The 21,701-nt window shown below is 38.3% G+C and overlaps 1 protein-coding gene across 1 annotated transcript; it reads left to right on the forward strand.

The window, feature by feature from the left end:
• The first annotated feature begins 5,061 nt into the window (after positions 1-5,061).
• Positions 5,062-21,395, forward strand: OTOL1 (otolin 1). Its single transcript, XM_007187096.2, has 4 exons — positions 5,062-5,425; positions 8,567-8,656; positions 19,749-19,820; positions 20,488-21,395. Exons 1-4 carry the CDS (start codon positions 5,062-5,064, stop codon positions 21,393-21,395), a joined length of 1,434 nt encoding a protein of 477 aa, XP_007187158.2.
• Positions 21,396-21,701: the final 306 nt, after the last annotated feature.

Here is a 21,701-nt window from a genome sequence, read left to right on the forward strand (position 1 = left end):
TCTTAATTTCACTTTCAGATTTTTCGTCATTAGTGTATAGAAATGCAAGAGATTTCTGTGCATTAATTTTGTATCCTGCTACTTTACCAAATTCATTGATTAGCTCTAGGAGTTTTCTGGTAGCATCTTTAGGATTCTCTATGTATAGTATCATGTCATCTGCAAATAGTGACAGCTTTACTTCTTCTTTTCCAATTTGGATTCCTTTTATTTCTTTGTCTTCTCTGATTGCTGTGTCTAGGACTTCCAGAACTATGTTGAATAATAGTGGTGAGAGTGGGCAACCTTGTCTTGTTCCTGATCTTAGTGGAAATGGTTTCAGTTTTTCACCATTGAGGACAATGTTGGCTGTGGGTTTGTCATATATGGCCTTTATTATGTTGAGGAAAGTTCCCTCTATGCCTACTTTCTGCAGGGCTTTTATCATAAATGGGTGTTGAATTTTGTCAAAAGCTTTCTCTGCGTCTATTGAGATGATCATATGGTTTTTCTCCTTCAATTTGTTAATATGGTGTATCACATTGATTGATTTGCGTATATTGAAGAATCCTTGCATTCCTGGGATAAACCCCACTTGATCATGGTGTATGATCCTTTTAATGTGCTGTTGGATTCTGTTTGCTAGTATTTTGTTGAGGATTTTTGCATCTATGTTCATCAGTGATATTGGCCTGTAGTTTTCTTTCTTTGTGACATCTTTGTCTGGTTTTGGTATCAGGGTGATGGTGGCCTCGTAGAATGAGTTTGGGAGTGTTCCTCCCTCTGCAATATTTTGGAAGAGTTTGAGAAGGATAGGTTTTAGCTCTTCTCTAAATGTTTGATAGAATTCGCCTGTGAAGCCATCTGGTCCTGGGCTTTTGTTTGTTGGAAGGTTTTTAATCACAGTTTCAATTTCAGTGCTTGTGATTGGTCTGTTCATATTTTCTATTTCTTCCTGGTTCAGTCTCGGCAGTTTGTGCATTTCTAAGAATCTGTCCATTTCTTCCAGGTTGTCCATTTTATTGGCATAGTGTTGCTTGTAGTAATCTCTCATGATCCTTTGTATTTCTGCAGTGTCAGTTGTTACTTCTCCTTTTTCATTTCTAATCCTGTTGATTTGAGTCTTCTCCCTTCTTTTCTTAGTGAGTCTGGCTAATGGTTTATCAATTTTGTTTATCTTCTTAAAGAACCAGCTTTTAGTTTTATTGATCTTGGCTATCGTTTCCTTCATTTCTTTTTCATTTATTTCTGATCTGATCTTTATGATTTCTTTCCTTCTGCTAACTTTGGGGTTTTTTTTTGTTCTTCCTTCTCTAATTGTTAGGTGTAAGGTTAGGTTGTTTATTTGAGATGTTTCTTGTTTCTTGAGGTAGGCTTGTATTGCTATAAACTTCCCTCTTAGAACTGCTTTTGCTGCATCCCATAGGTTTTGGGTCGTTGTGTTTTCACTGTCATTTGTTTCTAGGTATTTTTTGATTTCCTCTTTGATTTCTTCAGTGATCTCTTGGTTTTTTAGTAGTGTGTTTTTTAGCCTCCATGTGTTTGTATTTTTTACAGTTTTTTTTCCTGTAATTGATAACTAGTCTCATAGTGTTGTGGTCAGAAAAGATACTTGATATGATTTCAATTTTCTTAAATTTACCAGGGCTTGATTTGTGACCCAAGATATGGTCTATCCTGGAGAATGTTCCATGAGCACTTGAGAAGAAAGTGTATTCTGTTGTTTTTGGATGGAATGTCTTATAAATATCAATTAAGTCCATCTTGTTTAATGTATCATTTAAAGCTTGTGCTTCCTTATTTATTTGCATTTTGGTTTATCTGTACATTGGTGAAAGTAGGGGTTCAAGTCCCTTACTATTATTGTGTTACTGTCGATTTCCCCTTTTATGGCTGTTAACATTTGCCTTATGTATAGAGGTGCTCCTATGTTGGGTGCGTAAATATTTACAATTGTTATATCTTCTTGGATTGATCCCTTGATCATTGTGTAGTGTCCTTCTTTGTCTCTTGTAATAGTCTTTATTTTAAAGTCTATTTTGTCTGATATGAGTATTGCTACTCCAGCTTTCTTTTGATTTCCATTTGCATGGAATATCTTTTTCCATCCCCTCACTTTCAGTCTGTATGTGTATGAAGTGGGTCTGAAGTGGGTCTCTTGTAGACACCATTTATATGGGTGTTGTTTTTGTATCCATTCAGCCAGTCTCTGTTTTTTGGTCGGAGCATTTAATCCATTTACATTTAAGGTAATTATCAATATGTATGTTCCTATTACCATTTTCTTAATTTTTTTGTGTTTGTTATTGTAGGTCTTTTCCTTCTCTTGTGTTTCCTGCCTACAGAAGTTCCTTTAGCATTTGTTGTAAAGCTGGTTTCGTGGTGATGAATTTTCTTAACTTTTGCTTGTTTGTAAAGGTTTTAATTTCTCTGTCGAATCGGAATGAGATCCTTGTTGTGTAGAGTAATCTTGTTTGTAGGTTTTTCCCTTTCATCACTTTAAATATGTCCTGCCACTCACTTCTGGCTTGCAGAGTTTCTGCTGAAAGATCAGCTGTTAACTTTATGGGGATTCCTTTGTATGTTATTTGTTGCTTTTCCCTTGCTGCTTTTAATATTTTTTCTTTGTATTTAATTTTTGATAGTTTGATTAATATGTGCCTTGGTGTGTTTCTCCTTGGATTTATCCTGTATGGGACTCTCTGCACTTCCTGGACTTGATTGACTATTTCCTTTCCCATATTAGGGAAGTTTTCAACTATAATTTCTTCAAATATTTTCTCAGTCCCTTTCTTTTTTTTTTCTTTTTCTGGGACCCCTATAATTCGAATGTTGGTGAGTTTAATATTGCCCAAGAGGTCTCTGAGACTGTCCTCAATTCTTTTCATTCTTTTTTCTGCTCTGTGGTAGTTATTTCCACTATGTTATCTTCCAGGTCACTTATCTGTTCTTCTGCCTCAGTTATTCTGCTATTGATTTCTTCTGGAGAAGTTTTAATTTCATTTATTTTATTGCTTATCATTGTTTGTTTGCTCTTTAGTTCTTCTAAGTCCTTGTTAAATGTTTCCTGTATTTTCTCCATTCTATTTCTAAGATTTTGGATCATCTTTACTATCATTACTCTGAATTCTTTTTCACGTAGATTGCCTATTTCCTCTTCATTTTTTTTTTGTCTACTGGGTTTTTCCCTTGCTCCTTTATCTTCTGCATATTTCTCTGTCTTCTCATTTTGCTTAACTTACTGCATTTGGGGCCTCCTTTTCACAGGCTGCAGGTTCATAGTTCCCATTGTTTTTGGTGTCTGCCCCAGTGGGTAAGGTTGGTTCAGTGGTTTGTGTAGGCTTCCTGGTGGAGGGGACTAATGCCTGTGTTCTTGTGGATGAGGCTGGAATTTTCTGGTGGGCAGGACTGCATCCAGTTGTGTGTTTTAGGGTGTCTGTGAACTTAGTATGATTTTAGGCAGCCTCTGTGCTAATGGGTGGGGTTGTGTTCCTGTGTTGCTAGTTGTTTGGCGTGGGGTTTCCAGCACTGGAGCTTGCTGATCGTTGAGTGGAGCTGGGTGTTAGTGTTGAGATGGAGATCTCTGGGATAGCTCTTACCAATTGATATTACGTGGGACCAGGAGGTCTCTGGTGGACCAGTGTCCTGAACTCGGCTCTCCCACCTCAGAGACACAGGCCTGGCACCCGGCCAGTGCACCAAGACCCTGTCAGCCACACGGCCAGATACGTGGGGAGTTTCTTGCCTTTTGGGAAGTCTGAGGGCTTCTGCCAGCATTCAGTAGGTGTTCTGTAGGAGTTGTTCCACATGTAGATGTATTTTTGATGTATTTGTGGGGAGGAAGTTGATCTCCACATCTTACTTCTCTGCTCTCTTGAAGGTCCTAAGGTTGAGGCTTTGATATTAAACAGATGTGGATTTAAGTTTTGAATTAATAACTTGTGGGTTGTGTGATCTTGAACAAGGTATGTAACCACCTGATGCCTGTTTCCTCATCTGTGAAGGTGAGTGAGAGTGTTGTCTACCTGGCAGAGCTGTTTTGAGAACAGATTGGATTGATGAATATAAGGCACCTACTCTTTGTAGGGATTCTATAAATAGTAGGTGTTGTTACTATCCTTATTTCCATTCTCTTTTCTCTCTTACTATTTATCTTAAACACTCCTTCCTTTTCCAATCAGAAATCATGCATTTCTAACCCTGGCTATCTGTTAGCAGCCACTGGACTGCTGGGAGTTTCTGGGGAATGGAATATTATGAACTCTCAAAATTTCATTTCATCAGGAACCTTATATCCCTTTGAACAGTGATAAAAGCCTTAATAAGAATAACCACTATTTGGCCCATTAAAATAATACAAAGATAAATGTGAGTTTGCAGAAAAAATCCTTAAATTATAAAGCAAAGAATTGGAGAGTTAAATGACATGTGAAGAATCTGAAGACATAACACATATTTAAATTTATGATTTTTTATTCTTTCTCTCTCTCTCTCTCCATTTATTACAACAGATTCTAAAAGATTGTTCTCATAACAAGACCATTATCCTGAATAGATTTAAGGACTTTTTACTAGTATTTTTTCTTGAAATAATTGAGTTTGTTGAAATAAACAATTCAGCTCAATATTTTTCATCTCCCTCTAATACAGATGTATTTGATTCCTATAAATCTGGGTGAAGTCAGTCATGATTTTATTCATATTTGTTTTCCACAGGGTGTATGAGCTATTAAGTCATGTTGCATTTATTATAGATCATGTTTGCTTTTTGGCAAGATAATTTTAATGATTGAGAACAATATTTTTGTACATGTAACACTGGGAAAACAACCAGAAAGGAGAATTGAAGCAAAATGTTCCTTACAATAAATACTTTAAGTAAATAAAATATTCTGTTGTGAATCAAGCATACATTTACATATGAAATATATAAAAATCATTTAGTATTATGCATACTGTTCATTCTTACGGTTCATATATGTATATATATTCCTCTCATATAAGAATATATCTTTATCACTTTGTCTTTTTGTTTGTAATATATGTATGTATTCCCATTATATCTTTCTTCCAGCCTCAAATATGTGGATATTTTCTTGGTTTTGTGCCATTTTAATTATTTTGGCTATTGCTGGTGTGGACACAATAGTAAAGACCACACCATATACCAAATTTACGAAGAAGTTGGAGGGAAAAGAGATGCCAAAGGGTCCAAAGCCATCCAGTGGCCAACCTCCAGAAGAAGAAGAAACTCCCTTCACAGAAGCAGCTGAAATGGCAGAACCAACCCCTGACCCCTCAGCTTTCAATTCTGTCTTTGGTGCTGCCACCCTCTTCCCCTCTGAAAACCTCACTCTTGACACAGCTGATTTCTTCTTGAATTGCTGTGATTGTTGTTCATCTGGACCAGGGCAAAAAGGAGAACCTGGAGAGACTGGAAAACCAGGTATTTGAAAATATACGAGGCCCTATATTTCTCACTTGTACATCCTTAGAGTTGAGAGGTGGTGGATTGGTGGTGGAATTGCCCCAAGGGTGTCTACATTGTCATGCGCATGGAACAAGCCTAGGTGTAACATTGTGACAAATGCAATGGGTTCTGTTGCCCAGTGGGGTAGCCAGAGCCCCATGTATGGCTATTAATATTAAAATTAAATGAGATTAAAAATTCAATTCCTCAGTCACACGGGTCCCATTCTAAGTGCTCAGTAGCCACATGTGGCCAATGGGCAGCACAGATACAGAGCATTTCCATAATTGCACAAAGTTCTACTGGATGGTGCTATTTAGAGCAGAGACTGGCCTACCAACCCTAGCACTGGTGTGTAGTTCTTCCAGTTACACAATCTTTTCATTAATGGCTGATGTAAATAGGGTAAGTGAAAATTCTGTGGTTTGGTAAGAATGTTTACTGACTGATGGGTTTTTGGAGTGCTACTTGTAGTTAGGATTAGAAATGGAATGCCTGTGAGGTGGAGAATAAAGGCAGGATTCAGTTCACTTCTCATTGAAATTCTGAGGCAACACAGTCTCCTTGCCCAGCAATTTTCTCCATTGAACGTCATGGTTAAATATTTCAAAATTTCAGATGTCTTTCATGTATACAGTATGAATATACTCTCACTTTTATTGTAATACAGTTCAGCTTTCACATGTCCTACAGCAGAGAATTCAAGGAAAAAGTGAGATCAGAATGTCAATTTCAAATCCACTATTCCCTGAAAGAATTACATATAAATATTTGTTGTGTCTTGCCTGAAGAATTTAAAGTTATAAAATCAGGAATTCTGCATCCTCATTAAGCTTTTCATTCATTTCATCCCATTGCAGGAAGCTTTTGGGAAATGTGATCAGTGTTTATGTGGAGGTGGTATTGAATGGGAAAGAAGCTGGGCAGGGGTCTGGGGAACCAAGATTTCAGGGTTGCCAAAACATTACTGGAGATCTAATTAGACTGAGAAAATTATATTTACCAGGATTTCTCTTAGTATCATGTCTGGCAAGCTGCTAGCGGGGAGCGGGAGGGGGTCATGTAAACACAGCTGGTTGCTAAACTGTCTTATAAGTCATAGCATCAGGGCTTTTGTCTTACCCAGTGGTGGATTTAGCTGTGCTGTTCTTAGAGCTCAGCTTATTACATACATTAATTAACACACATGTTACATACATCACATTTGTATTATCTACTGTAACGTGAATAATAAATGTAGACTTTAAAAGTTATGAGCCTAATTTTACAGAGTTTCTGAATGAAAGTGTTTTGAAGTATACAGCTCAGCTATATCTAATAGCTCGCAAAGGTAAAATTCCATTTGAAATTTTATCTCCAGCTTCTCTCATTAATTCAGTTATATAATAGCTACCTACTATGTGCCAAGAACTGTTAAGCACTTTACGTTGTTTCTCATCTTTGTAGAAAATGTTTAAAATATTATTACATTTCAGTGGATAATTTAATTGCATTTCAGAGAGTTTCAGGTAAGTCTAGAGGTTATAGCACCTGAGAGTATAGAACCTGATGTCAAACTCGGTTTGTGCACCCTCCAGCCGCAGCTCTTCCATGAGGTCCAGCCTTCCGATACTTACACTAAACTAACCAAGATGTACACCTTGCCTAGATGGAAGGGGCAGCCTGCCTGCCAGCTTGTGCCCTTGCAGGCAGTTGCTGTGTGCTCCCTGTGCGTTTCCCTCATAACCACATTGGGCATTTGGGGGTCGTGAGGAAGGGGGGTCACTGCGCAGTGAACTGTAATTGCCCATTCTGCTTGCTTCTGCCTCCCCTGCTCTTTGGTCTCCATTCCTTTCCTCTCTTTTCTTCCTTCTTTTTTAGACAGAAGAGCTTAACCACCACTTTGGCTTCTTAAGCTTGCCTTCAGCCTTAACCTCCATGGCATGCAATTTATTAAAACTTTTCATCTAAACAAGTACAGTGTTCTTTCAACGAGGAAATTCAACAGATTGAAAATAATTTTCTCCATCCCATCAACTTAATTATAATAATTAAGATGAAAGATTACAATTTAATTGAGTGTACTTATTTATGTGGTTAACTTTCAAAGAACCTGGCCATAAATTATTCCAATCAGGGATTACGAAACAATCCCTAAGCTTGAGCAGGGCTGGGGTTGCAGGAACGATAACTGTCCTAGGCTTGGGTGTCTGTGTGGCCCAGGTAAGTGGAAGGGACCTGGACTGCTGGGATGGGTGAGGACACCAGGGAGGTCTGAGTCCTGCACCATCTGCCCCTCGCCTGCCCCTCAGCCTCTTTTACCCTGATCGCTAGCTCCGCCCATGGTGTTCTTCTTTCAGTTTCTTAAAAACACCATGGTCTTTTCTACTCTTGTTTTTCCTGAAATACTCATCTGTGGTTTTGTTTTTTTTTTTCTTTGTCTCAGAAATTTCTAATTTGTTCATTGGGTCTTAGCTTAATGACATTTTTTTCCAGGAGGTATCCTCTGATCCCATAAATCAGTTTTTTTTTTTTAAACCACCATCTACAGTAGGAACTTTCTATTTTCTTTACATAACTAACAACAGTGTGGCCATTTCTATTTATTTGTGTGGTTATTTGTTCATGTTTATCTTTCATGGACTCTCAGCTCCATGAGGGAAGGGACTGCTGGAATGTTGACGGCTGATTCCTGACACCTAGCAGGATGCTTGGTGTGTAGGAGGGCTCAGCAATGGTTCCTGAATGAGTACATAAGTGAAGGAATGGGAAAACCAAAAGTGCTAGGTATTGTGGTTTTACTTCCAATTTGAAAGTGTGGTCCACATGAGGTTAAGAGTCAGATAATCATCTTTTCTTGTTGTTTGATACAGTACTGCTTCTCTGAATCATTTGATCACTGCCATGAATTCAGTGACAAGTACTAATGGGCTCAATTTGTCTATTCAGGTAGTGCAAAATTGCAAATCAGACAAAATTATTGTCCTTAGAACTCTGTAATAGTTTATTCTCACCCAGATTTTATCATTAGGACACTGACAGTCATTGGCCTCAATAAAATGACTGATTTTTTTTTTGAAGTAATGAATTTCAAAAGAGAATTTTTCTACCCTGATGGTTTTTCAATCTCATTTCCAGGTTTTAAGGGAGAAGCTGGTGATATGGGGATCCTAGGGCCACCAGGAGTCACTGGACCCCAAGGTCCAAAAGGCCAGAAAGGAGAGAAGGGTAGGTAATTATATCCATTTCATGTCAAATCTCAAGAGATGTTCTGCATCATTTTTAAGAAGAGCAGCTTGCTAAGTAAATACCAGATTCTTGCAGGTGGATCTATTTTTTAAAATGTAAAAATTTGGTAAAGCATATTGTGAGTTATATTTGATATAAAAATGTTAACTTTATAAATAGCCAATTGAGAAATTTTAAACTTGCCTGGTAATATACACCCCCCCACACACATACCTTTTCTGTTTCTTGGAGTCCACCTGGCTGACTCAGTGACTGGGAACCACAGGGTGTAGACTCTGGGGAAGGGTCCTTTCCTATATACTCCTGTTTGAGTTCTTCTTTATGATGCAAATTAATTTCATACTACATAAAACTAATCAGAGCAGGCAATCCTCTAGAATATTCCATATAGATGGATAGCCTACCTACTAAGGAGAGTATGACATATCCTTTGGCTTACTCTCAAATCAGGGGCAGTGTCAACGGTGGGAAGAGAACTGAATTAAAATGGAAGAAGTCAAGCTATTTGCAGTGACCTTGGACCCGTCACTTTACCTCATCTGGAAATTGAGAGGACTAGACTAGATATTTATTTATACTCTGTTTAAAGAAGATTTGTCATTATGTGGGCTTTCCTAGATCTTTTCCAGCTCAGAAATTCTGTAATTCCATAGATGTATCAGCAAAGAGTGTGCTCTGCTCTGGGAAATCCCTGGTTCTATAAGTGCTTCAAGCTATTGAGGGAAGGTTATAGATTCACTGGGACATTTAGAAATTCCTCAGGGAATACTACCAGCCTGTAGAAATACTATATATCCATCAAGTTAAATGTTTTAGCCTTAGTGTCACATGTCAAAAGACATAATATCATCTATACATCACCCTCTGCATGGCTCAGGAACTGCCTAACTCATTTCTGGTAGAACATTCAGTGAAGTAATTACTCAAAAAAGATGCTAAGGTAAGAGAGAGTCACTTCACACTTGTCAGTTATGCGATTTTCATTCTTGGAAGCATTTAATCCTTTTGTGGATGAATTATGTTAGCAGAAAGCCCTGTGAAATAAAGGTGAGTGATGAACCTCCCCAGTGATTCATACATTTTGGAAGTTAGACTTCTGGAAGTAGAAGAAAAAAACAGGGAAGTATTATAAAATGAGGTTCTTAAGGATATGCTTTGATGAAGGATCAAAAGTAGAAATTCATTTAGCCAGTCTCTATAAAGTGACAACTGTATTTTCCTTTTACTTCCACTTCACTTGGACTCTTGGTTAAGACTTAAAGTTAAAAAAATAAATGAGTAGAATGACTGTATTTTTTACTCAATCATTATCTGATTGAGTAAATTCATTATAAGCAGTTAAACTCTTTAAATGAGCTCGAGAACCAGAATAACTGTGCAGTGAAGGTCAGGATATGAATATTGACAAGGACTGGGAATAGAATTATTCCTTCACTTCCATTCATAGTTGTGTTCTCTTCAAAGGTATATAGATGTTTTCCTGATGGCCTATGGGTTAATTTCCAAATTTAAATTTTAAATGGAATGATAAAGAGGAGCAAGCTACTTAGAAAACTCTGTTGAGCAGCTTATGGTGGGATTTTTCTAGCTAGTCTTATGAAATTTGGCTGAATCTCTTTTCATGACTTTTATGTATTTATTTACAGCCATTGTGCTTTTATTGTAAAATTAATAAATTCTTTATAGTAGATTATTAAATATTGGCATATTTATACAATGGTAACGAGAACCAACAAACAACTATATGCAACAGTATAAATCAATTTTACAAATATAATGTTGAGCAAAAGAATTCAGACACAGAAGATTACATACTATACAATTTCAATTATATAATTGTTAGTACAAACCCCCAAAAGTCTATGATGCTAAAAGTTAACTGTAGTTACTCTCAAAGTTTAGGCTGTGACAAAAAGGGGGCACAATAGAGTCTTCTTGGACACTGATAATATTCTGGTTTCTTACACAACATTGTAAGTCAACTATACTTCAATTAAAAAATAAAATAAAAGAGATTAAGAAACTAAAAAAAATTATTTTGGTTTCTTCTTTGAAAAATTTTTATTGGGGTATAGTTGCCGTAAAGTGAATCAGCTATACATATACATATATGCCCTCATTTTTGGATTTCCTTCCCATTTAGGTCACCGCAGAGCATTGAGTAGAGTTCCCTGTGCTTTACAGTAGGTTCTCATTAGTTATCTATTTTATATATAGTATCAATAGTGTATATATATCAATCCCTATCTCACAATTCATCCCACCCACACCCTTTTCCCCTTTGGTATCCATACGTTTGTTCTCTACGTCTGTGTCTCTATTTCTGCTTTGCAAATAACATAATCTATACCATTTTTAAAGAATCCATATATATGGGATAATATACGATATTTGTTTTTCTCTTTCTGCCTTACTTCACTCTGTACGACAGTCTCTAGGTCCATCCACATCTCTACAAATGACCCAGTTTCATTCTTTTTTATGGCTGAGTAATATTCCATTATATATATGTACCACATCTTCTTTATCCATTCCTCTGTTGATGGACATTTAGGTTGCTTCCATGTCCAGCCTATTGTAAATAGTGCTGCAATGAACATTTGGGTGCATGTGTCTTTTTGCATTATGGTTTCTCTGGGTATATACCAAGTAGTGGGATTGCTGGGTCATATAGCAGTTCTATTTTTAGTTTTTTAAGGAACCTCCATACTGTGCTCCATAGTGGTTTTATCAATTTACATTCCCACCAACAGTGCAAGAGGGTTCCCTTTTCTCCACATCCTCTCCAGCATTTATTGTTTGTAGATTTTTTGATGATGGCCATTCTGACTGGTGTGAGGTGATACCTCATTGTAGTTTTGATTTGCATTTCTCTAATAATTAGTGGTGTTGAGCATCCTTTCATATGTTTGTTGGCAATCTGTATGTCTTCTTTGGAGGAATGTCTATTTAGGTCTTCTGCCCATTTTTGGATTGGGTTGTTTGTTTTTTTGATATTGAGCTGCATGAGCTGCTTGTATATTTTGGAGGTTAATCCTTTGTCAGTTGCTTCATTTGCAAATATTTTCTCCCATTCTGAGGGTTGTCTTTTCGTCTTGTTTATGGTTTCCTTTGCTGTGCAAAAGCTTTTAAGTTTCATTAGGTCCCTCCCATTTGTTTATTTTTGTTTTTACCTCCATTTCTCTAAGAGGTGGGTCAAAAAGGATCTTGCTGTGATTTATGTCATAGGGTGTTCTGCCTATGTTTTCATGTAAGAGTTTTATACTGTCTGGCCTTACATTTAGATCCTTGATCCATTTTGAGTTTATTTTTGTGTATGGTGTTAGGGAGTGTTCTAATTTCATTCTTTTACATGTAGCTGTCCAGTTTTCCCAGCACCACTTATTGAAGAGACTGTCTTTTCTCCACTGTATATGCTTGCCTCCTTTATCAAAAATAAGGTGACCATAGGTACGTGGGTTTATCTCTGAGCTTTCTATCCTGTTCCATTGATCTATATTTCTGTTTTTGTGCCAGTACCATACTGTCTTGATTAGTGTAGCTTTGTAGTATAGTCTGAAGTCAGGAGCCTGATTCCTCCAACTCCTTTTTTTTCTGAAGATTGCTTTGGCTATTTGGGGTCTTTTGTGTTTCCATACAGATTGTAAAAATTTTTTGCTCTGGTTCTGTGAAAAATGCCATTGGTAATTTGATAAGGATTGCACTGAATCTGTAGATTGCTTTGGGTATTTTAGTCATTTTCACAATATTGATTCTTCCAATTCAAGAACATGGTATATCTCTCCATCTGTTTGTGTCTTTTTTGATTTCTTTCATCAGTATCTTATAGTTTTCTGAGTACAGGTCTTTTGCCTCCTTAGGTAGGTTTATTCCTAGATATTTTATTCTGTTTTTTTGCAATGGTGAATGAAATTGTTTCCTTAATTTCTCTTTCTGATCTTTCATTGTTAGTGTCTAGGAATGCAAGAGATTTCTGTGTATTAATTTTGTATCATGCAACTTTACTAAATTCATTGATTAGCTCTAGTAGTTTTCTAGTGGCATCTTTAGGATTCTCTATGTATATTATCATGTAATCTGCAAACAGTTACAGTTTTACTTATTCTTTTCCAGTTTGTATTCCTTTTATTTCTTTTTCTTCTCTGATTGCTGTGGCTAGGACTTCCAAAACTATGTTGTATAACAGTGGCGAGAGTGGGCACCCTTGTCTTGTTCCTGATCTTAGAGGAAATGCTTTCAGTTTTTCACCATTGAGAATAATGCTTGATTTGGGTTTTTCATATATGGCTTTATTGTGTTGAGGTAAGTTCCCTCTATGCCCACTTTCTGGAGAGTTTTTTAATCTTAAATGGGTGTTGAATTTTGTCAAAAGCTTTTTCTGCATCTCTTGAGATGATCATATGGTTTTTATCCTTCAATTTGTTAATATGGTGTATCACATTGATTGATTGGCATGTATTTAAGAGTCCTTGCATCCCTGGGATATATCCCACTTGATCATGGCGTGTGGTCCTTTTAATGTGTTGTTGGATTCGGTTTGCTAGTATTTTGTTGAGGATTTTTGTGTTTATGTTCATCAGTGATATTGGCCTGTAATTTTCTTTTTTTGTGTGATATCTTTGTCTGGTTTTGATATCATGGTGATGGTGGCCTCATAGAATGAGTTTGGGAGTGTTCCTCCCTCTGCAATTTTTGGGAAGAGTTTGAGAAGGATAGGTGTTAGCTCTTCTCTAAAATTTGATAGTATTCGCTGTGAAGTCATCTGGTCTTGGACTTTTGTTTGTTGGAAGATTTTTAATCACAGTGTCAATTTCATTACTTGTGATTGGTCTGTTTATATTTTCTATTTCTTCCTGGTTCAGTCTTGGAAGGTTATACTTTTCTAAGAATTTGTCCATTTCTTCCAGGTTGTTCATTTTATTGGCATAGAGTTGCTTATAGTAGTCTCTTATGATCCTTTGTATTTCTGCAATGTCACTTGTAACTTGTCCTTTTCAATTTCTAATTTTATTGATTTGAGTCCTCTCCCTTTTTTTCTTGATGAGTCTGCCTAAAGGTTTATCAATTTGGTTTATCTTCTCAAAGAACCATCTTTTAGTTTTATTGATCTTTGCTGTTGTTTTCTTTGTTTTTATTTCATTTATTTCTGTTTTGATCGTTATGATTTTTTTTCCTTCTATTAACTTTTTTTTCCCCTTCTTTCTCTAGTTGCTTTAAGTGTAAGGTTAGGTTGTTTATGTGAGATTTTTCTTGTTTCTTGAGGTAGGATTGTATTACTTTAAACTTCCCTCTTAGAACTGCTTTTGCTGCCTCCCATAGGTTTTGGTTCATCGTGTTTTAATTGTCATTTGTTTCTAGGTATTTTAAAATTTTAGTTATTTATTTTTGTCTGTGTTGAGTCTTCGTTGCTGCACGCAGGCTTTCTCTAGTTGTGGCAAGCAGGGGCTACTCTTAATTGCAGTGCACGGGCTTCTCATTGTGATGGCTTCTCTTGTTGTGGCTCTAGACCCGTGGGCTTCAGTAGTTGTGGCACGCAGGCTCAGTAGTTGTGGCTCATGGACTGTAGAGTGCAGGCTCAGTAGTTGTGGTTTATGGGCTTAGTGGCTCTGTGGCATGTGAGATCTTCCCAGACCAGGGCTTGAACCCATGTCCCCTGCATTGGCAGGTGGATTCTTAACCACTGTGCCACCAGGAGCCCCCTCTCAGTGTTTTTTGATTTCCTCTTTGATTTCTTCAGTGATCTCTTGGTTGTTTAGTAGCATATTGTTTACCCTCCAAGTGTTTGTGTTTTTTACTGTTTTTTTCCCTGTAATTGATTTCTAATCTCATAGCCTTGTGGTCGGAAAAGATGCTTGATATGATTTCAATTTTCTTAAATTTACTGAGGCTTGATTTCTGACCCAAGATGTGATCTATCCTGGAGAATGTTCCACGTACACTTGAGAATAAAGTGTATTCTGCTGCTTTTGGATGGAATGTCCTATAAATATCAACTAAGTCTACCTGGTCTAATGTGTCATTTAAAGCTTGTGTTTCCTTATTAATTTTCTGTCTGGATATCTATCCATTGATATAAGTGGAGTGTTAAAGTCCCCACTATTATTGTGTTACTGTCAATTTCCTCTTTTATGGCTGTTAGCATTTGCCTTATGTATAGAGGTGCTCCTATGTTGGGTGCATAAATATTTACTCTTGTTATATCTTCTTCTTGGATTGATCCCTTGATCATTGTGTAGTGTCCTTCTTTGTCTCTTGTAATAGTCTTTATTTTAAAGTCTATTTTGTCTGATATGAGTATTTCTACTGCAGCTTTCTTTTGATTTCCATTTGCGTGGAATATCTTTTTCCATCCTCTCACTTTCATTCTGTATGTGTCCCTAGGTCTGAAATGGGTCTCTTGTAGACAGCATATAAATGGGTCTTATTTTTGTATGCATTCAGCCAATCTATGTCTTTTGGTTGGAGCATTTAATCCATTTACATTTAAGGTAATTATCAATATGTATGTTCCTATTACCATTTTCTTAATTTTGGGGTGTTTGTTTTTGTAGGTCTTTTTCTTCTCTTGTGTTTCCTGCCTATAGAAGTTCCTTTAGCATTTGCTGTAAAGCTGGTTTCGTGGTGATGAATTCTCTTAGCTTTGCTTTTCTGTAAAGCTTTTGATTTCTCCATCAAATCTGAATGAGATCCTTCAGGTAGAATAATCTTGGTTGTAGGTTTTTCCCTTTCATCACTTTAAATATATCCTGCCACTCCCTTCTGGCCTGCAGAGTTTCTGCTGAAAAATCAGCTGATAACCTTATGGGAATTCCCTTGTTTGTTATTTGTTGCTTTTCCCTTGCTGCTTTTAGTAATTTTTCTTTGTGTTTAATTTTTGTTAGTTTGATTAATATGTGTCTCAGCCTGTTTCTCCTTGGGTTTATCCTGTATGGGACTGTCTGTGCTTCCTGGACTTGACTGACTATTTCCTTTCCCATGTTAGAGAAGTTTTTGACTATAATCTCTTCAAATATTTTCTCAGACACTTTCTCTTTCTCTACTTCTTCTGGGATCCCTACAATTTGAACGTTGGTGCATTTAATGTTGTCCCAGAGGTCTCTGAGACTGTCCTCATTTCTTTTCATTCTTTTTTCTTTATTTTGCTTCATGGCAGTTATTTCCACCATCCTATCTTCCAGGTCACTTATCTGTTCTTCTTCCTCAGTAATTCTGCTATTGATTCCTTCGAGTTTATTTTTAATTTCAGTTATTGAGTTGTTCATCACTGTTTGTTTGTTCTTTAGTTCTTCTAGGTCCTTGTTAAACATTTCTGTTTAACAGAATTGGATCATCTTTACTATTATTACTCTGAATTCTTTTTCAGGTAGATTGCCTATTTCCTCTTCATTTATTTGGTCTTGTGGGTTTTTACGTTGCTCCTTCTTCTGCAACATATTTCTCAGTCTTCTCATTTTGTCTGACTTACTGTGTTTGAGGTCTTCTTTCCACAGGCTGCAGTGTCATAGTTCCTCTTGCTTCTGGTGTCTGCCCTTGGTGGGTGAGGTTGGTCCAATGGCTTGTGTAGGCTTCCTGGTGGGAGGGACTGGTGCCTGTGTTCTGGTGGGTGGAGCTGGATCTTGTCCCTCTGATGAGCAGGGCCATGTCAGGTGGTGTGTTTTGGGGTGTCTGTGAGGTTAGCACAACTTTAGGCAGCCTGTCTGCTGATAGGTGGGTTTGTGTTCCTGTCTTGCTTGTTGTTTGCTGTGGGCATCCAGCACTAGATCCTGCAGGCCGTTGGGTGGAGCCATGTCTTGTATTTAAGATGGAGACCTCTGGGAGAGGTCTCATCAATTAACATTCCTTGGGGTCAGGAATTCTCTGGCAGTCTAGCATCCTGGACTCAGTGCTCCCTTCCCTGAGGCTCAGGCCTGACCCCCGGCTGGGGAACCAAGACCCCACAAGCCACACATCACGGCAATAAAGGGAAAAAAAGGTGGGGGGGGGGGGAGAAAACAAAGGAAAACAAAAAGAGAAACAAAACCCAAGAGAAATAGCAAATACAGAAACAAATAACAACAACAGCAATAAAACCAAAAAAACAAACAAAACTCCAGACAAGTGGTAAAAGCAAAACCAACCAAACAAAAATGAAAACAAACTCATGCACACACAAAAAGAAACAAAAACAAAACCAAAGAAAACAAAAACCAAGAGAACAACCAGACAAACAAAAGAACCCCCAAATGAAATCAAACAATTAAAAACAAAACTAACAAAAACAGAAAACAAAAAACAAAACTAAAACAGAATGCAAACTGAAGAATAAAGCAAACAAAACAGACACACAAAAACAATTAAAAAAAAGGATAAAAACAAAAAACAGAAAAAAGAGGAAGATAAAAACAAAATAGAACAAAGAAAGGGAAAAAACAGAACAATGAAAAAGCAAAGTAAAAATAAAAAATATATTAAAAAAATTAAAAAAAGAAAGAAAAAAAAACAGAGAAAAACCAAACAAACCTAAAAACCCCAGAAATACTAAATAAAAATAAAAATAAAGAATAATAATTACAAAAAACAAAGCCAGCAACAGAACAAATCAAAACATAATAATAATAATAATAGTAATAATACTATTTTCCTGGGGTCTCAGCTGTCATTGTCCTAGCCCCTGCTGTGAGCCACAGCCCACCTCCACCTCCCCAGTAGGCCCTCCAGTGCCTCTAGTTTGGTCTCTCGACCTGCTGTGGGCACTCTGAGGACAGGTCAGACTCTGATCTGGCCCAACTCATGCGTGTGCTTGCCCCCAAATTCCACAGCTGCCAGAGCTAGACCAGTTTCATTTGTGGGAACACTCATTGTCCATTCAGATCCATAGATGCAGGGTCTACGAAGCTGATCACAGAGCCTTACTATGTAGCTTGTGCAGCTGATGGAAAGATTTTTGTTCCTCTTCCTTAGTCGCCCTGCCCCTGGGGCTCAGCTGTGATTTTAGCCCCACTTCTGCATGTGGGCCACCCACAGGAGTCTGCTCCCGAGGCTGCCCTGGAGCACTTGGGCCTGCCCCAGTGAGGACAGGGCGTGGAGGTGGCATGGCTGCCTGGGTTGCAGGAGCCCCAGTGGCGACAGGTGCGCAGGGAAGTGGCAGCCACAGGCACAAGAGATCTGGCCCTAGTGGGAGCATTTTCTAGTGCCCAGTGGCAGCTGCGCTAGGGCCAGCCCTGGCAGGGCCCTTTCATAGCACCTGGGGGGATGGGCAGGGGCTGGTGCGTGGGGAGAGAGGCTGCAGTTGTCGCTCCATCCCCTGCATGTCACTCAACAGTGGTGCCTTGCTTCCATGGCAGTCCAGGTTTCCTCTACAGGCGTTCCCAGTTGCAGATTTCCTCCCTCCCATCCCCATAGGCTGTCTCCTTGCAGCCAACAATAGTACTCCTCCTGGGTTTGTACTCCAATCCCCACGCTCCAGCTCCCAGCCCCCGTGCACACCAGTGGACACACATCCCAGTGTGGGGCATGCAGTGCTCTTGCATGGACTGTCTGTGTAGGTCTCACTCTGTGCTCTCTGCCACAGACTGGCCGTTTCACCCTCCTCTGACAGCCTCAGATGCTTCCCTTCTGTCCCAACTGATTTCTCCGTCAGTGAGGGGGCTTCCCCAGATGTGGGAACCTCTCTGCTGCTTCAGCTCCCCAACTGGGGAGCAGGTTCTATCCCATTTCCTCTCCTCTTCTTTCTCCCTTTCTTTCATCCTACCTGGTTATGCAGGTATCTTTATTGTCCTTTCTGGTGTCCAAGGTCTTCTGCTAGCATTCAGCCAGTGTTCTGTGAGAATTGTTGCATCTGTAGATGTATTCTTGATGCATTTGTGGAGAGAGATGAACTCCATGTCCTCCTACTCCTCTACCATCTTGAAAAGCCCCCTCTTCTCATGACTTTTAATTTGACTTAGGCTTTCTTTTGCCCTGGCAAAAATGAAATAAAATATGTTGGTTATATCATAAATAATATGGCTGGTAAGTTGATGCCAACCAGTATTATATACAGTTATGTTTGACTCTGTACAGATTGCTAAACTTTTTCATACCTCAGTTTCCTTTGTGATGAAAGTGGTGACAAAAATATGTGCTCTACCTTTCTTGACGGGAGATGCTACAAACTTTTGTAAATGAAAAATGTTCCAATTGATGAAATGTGCTCTGTTATGTGAGCCTCCCTGTTATATGAGAGGCTGTTTTACTATCAAATAAAAATTAATATTAAACTAAAAGGTTGAAATTTGAAAATTCATGTTAAGAGCTTGGAACATTACCTGGTGCAAAGTAAGTGCTCAATGAGAGTTAGCTATTATTGTTACTGTTATTTTTGCTATTATTAGCTACAATTAAAATAAATGTAGAGTGGCTGCACTGTAACAGGATGGGCCTTTGGCCAGGCCCAGTATAAAAGTCCATTTTGTGGTAATATGGCAAATATCTAAAAGCCAAGATATTTTTATTTTTTCAAGCATGAATTTTCACAGCTTTATAATTTGCCCAAAGAGTGAACGAAAAAAATTCCAAACAAAATGAAAATTAGCTTTTCCTTGGTGCTTTATGTATATCAAGGACAATATTTTTTATCCTGTGTGGGTTTTTATCATGAATAGTTTCAGCTGACTGCAGAGTGTTGTGCTCTGTGTTTTAGCTTATATGGTGCACGGTATGATTTCTCAGGCATTGTGAGGGATATAAAAAAAGAGGACCTTTTAACTGTCATTCAGAATTCGTAATAAGAAGAGCACAAACACAGACATACATAATGTAAGGCAGAATGTCATAGGTTTTGTGAGAGATTTGAAGAGCTACAAGAATGCTGAGGGAAAAGCTGAAATCTGTTTGAAGAGATTTGGCACTACCTCCAAATATACTTTAAATGGTTTACCATCAATTGGAATAAAATATTCCTAATGTTGCTCAATAAATTCTTTTTCCATATTGTTTTACCTTTACACATTTTGGTAAAGGAAGCATTAGAATGTGACACAGTTGTGAAATGGGTGTTTGTTATATCATAGCTAATATAGTTAGACAAAAGTTAATCTTGGTATCATTTTAGGACTTAAGGGAGAACGTGGGGAGCAAGGAACAAATGGAGTTCCAGGATACCCAGGAAAACCTGGAGAACCAGGTAGTGTATAAAGTATATCTACTGTGTGTAGTCACGTGTGCAGTATGGCCCTTAATTTTCTTCCTGTTTGTATTTAAAGTTATCAGGGAGGTAAGATGGAAATATCAATTACTAATAATCTTCTAATAATTTAGTGTACTGATTGGATGGAGTGTTATCAGCACTAGTCTAGGAGTCTGGAAGTGGTAAAAGTATCTGAACTCTGCTCCTCTTTCTTGCTGTCCTTGGGGAAAAGATCTCTAAGTCTTTCTGGGTTGCAGTTTTTTTGCCTGTAAGATTTTGGGTTTGGATGGACAATATGGAGATTTAGGAGAATAGCTGGGTTGGGCCAAAATGCAAAGTGTAATGGAACACAATGGGCAACTATAGTTCTAATACTCTTCATCATCTTAAAAGTCAAACAAACAAACAAACAGACAAACTAGATATATAAGATCTAAATATAAGCTGTTGCTTCTCAGTAGCATTAACTCTTTCCTTTATGAGGGAGTAGCTTGATTTGAATGGCTCAGTGTAAGTGTCTCCTCTGCATGGCCATTGCTCAGGCAAGAAGCAGGTTTCCAGCTCCAGTTAAGAGGTTTTGTTTCATTTTGTGAGCTCTCTGATAATAGCATACTGGTCATACCGTATGTGAGCCTTAACCATTATTTTAATTTTTCCATTTCAGGTGGACTTGGTCCTAAGGGGGATAGAGGAAACATTGGCCTGGCAGGAGTGAAAGGACAAAAAGGCTCGAAGGGGGACACGTGTGCTAATGGTACCAAAGGAGAGAAAGGAGATAAAGGAGACCGAGGGGCTGTGGGTGCACCAGGCTTGAATGGAGAGCCTGGGGCCAAGGGAGACAAGGGGGAGATGGGGGATAAGGGCTACTGTGGAGATTCTGGGGAGAGGGGGGGAAAAGGAGAAAAAGGCGAGGAGGGCATGAAAGGAGAAAAAGGTAGCAAAGGAGATATTGGAACGGAAGGGAAAAGTGGTTCAGACGGGCTGCCTGGGGCCCAAGGTGATCCAGGAGTTAAAGGAGAAAAGGGAGAGCTGGGTCCTCCTGGTCTTGTGGGACCTGCAGGGCCAAAGGGTGAACTTGGGAGCAAAGGGGTCCGAGGGTCTATTGGAAAGAAGGGCTCTCGGGGCCTCAAGGGCTCCAAGGGGGAGGTGGCCAGAGTCCCACGGTCAGCTTTCAGTGCTGCTTTATCCAAGCCTTTCCCTCCTCCAAATGCCCCTATCAAGTTTGACAAGGTTCACTATAACGACCAAGGGAACTACAGCCCTGTCACTGGGAAATTTAACTGTAGTATTCCGGGGGCATATGTTTTTTCCTACCACATCACCGTGAGGGGCCGACCTGCTCAGATCAGCCTGGTGTCCTGGAATAGGAAGCAGTTCAAGTCCAGAGAAACGCTCTATGGTCATGAAATAGACCAGGCCTCTCTCCTCATCATCTTGAAATTAAAAGCAGGGGACCAAGTCTGGCTGGAAGTTTCAAAAGATTGGAATGGGGTGTATGTCAGTGCTGAGGATGATAGCATTTTTACTGGGTTCCTTTTGTACCCAGAGGAAAACCCTGGCATTTCACCATAAACTTGTATCTTCAACACTGTAGTTTGGGTTTAGTGGAATAAGTCAGGTAACATTGGGTAGTGCTATTGAAAAAAATAGCCTTCATTTTTTTTCATGATTATAAAAATAATACAGAAAAATTAAGAAAAAATTGTATCACCTAGAGTCAATAATTCCTATTTTAAAACATCACCTTTAAAAAACATTTATATGTATTTGAGAGCATGTGTCTATTAATTTTGTAGCTAGCTTTTTTTTTTTTAAGCTTTTTTCATTTAGCATTATAATGGCATTTCTCAAGCCCTTTAAATAATATTTGTATACAAA

The sequence above is a fragment of the Balaenoptera acutorostrata genome, chromosome 4 (genome assembly GCF_949987535.1).
Source record: "Balaenoptera acutorostrata chromosome 4, mBalAcu1.1, whole genome shotgun sequence".
In the NCBI taxonomy this organism is placed as follows: domain Eukaryota; kingdom Metazoa; phylum Chordata; class Mammalia; order Artiodactyla; family Balaenopteridae; genus Balaenoptera; species Balaenoptera acutorostrata.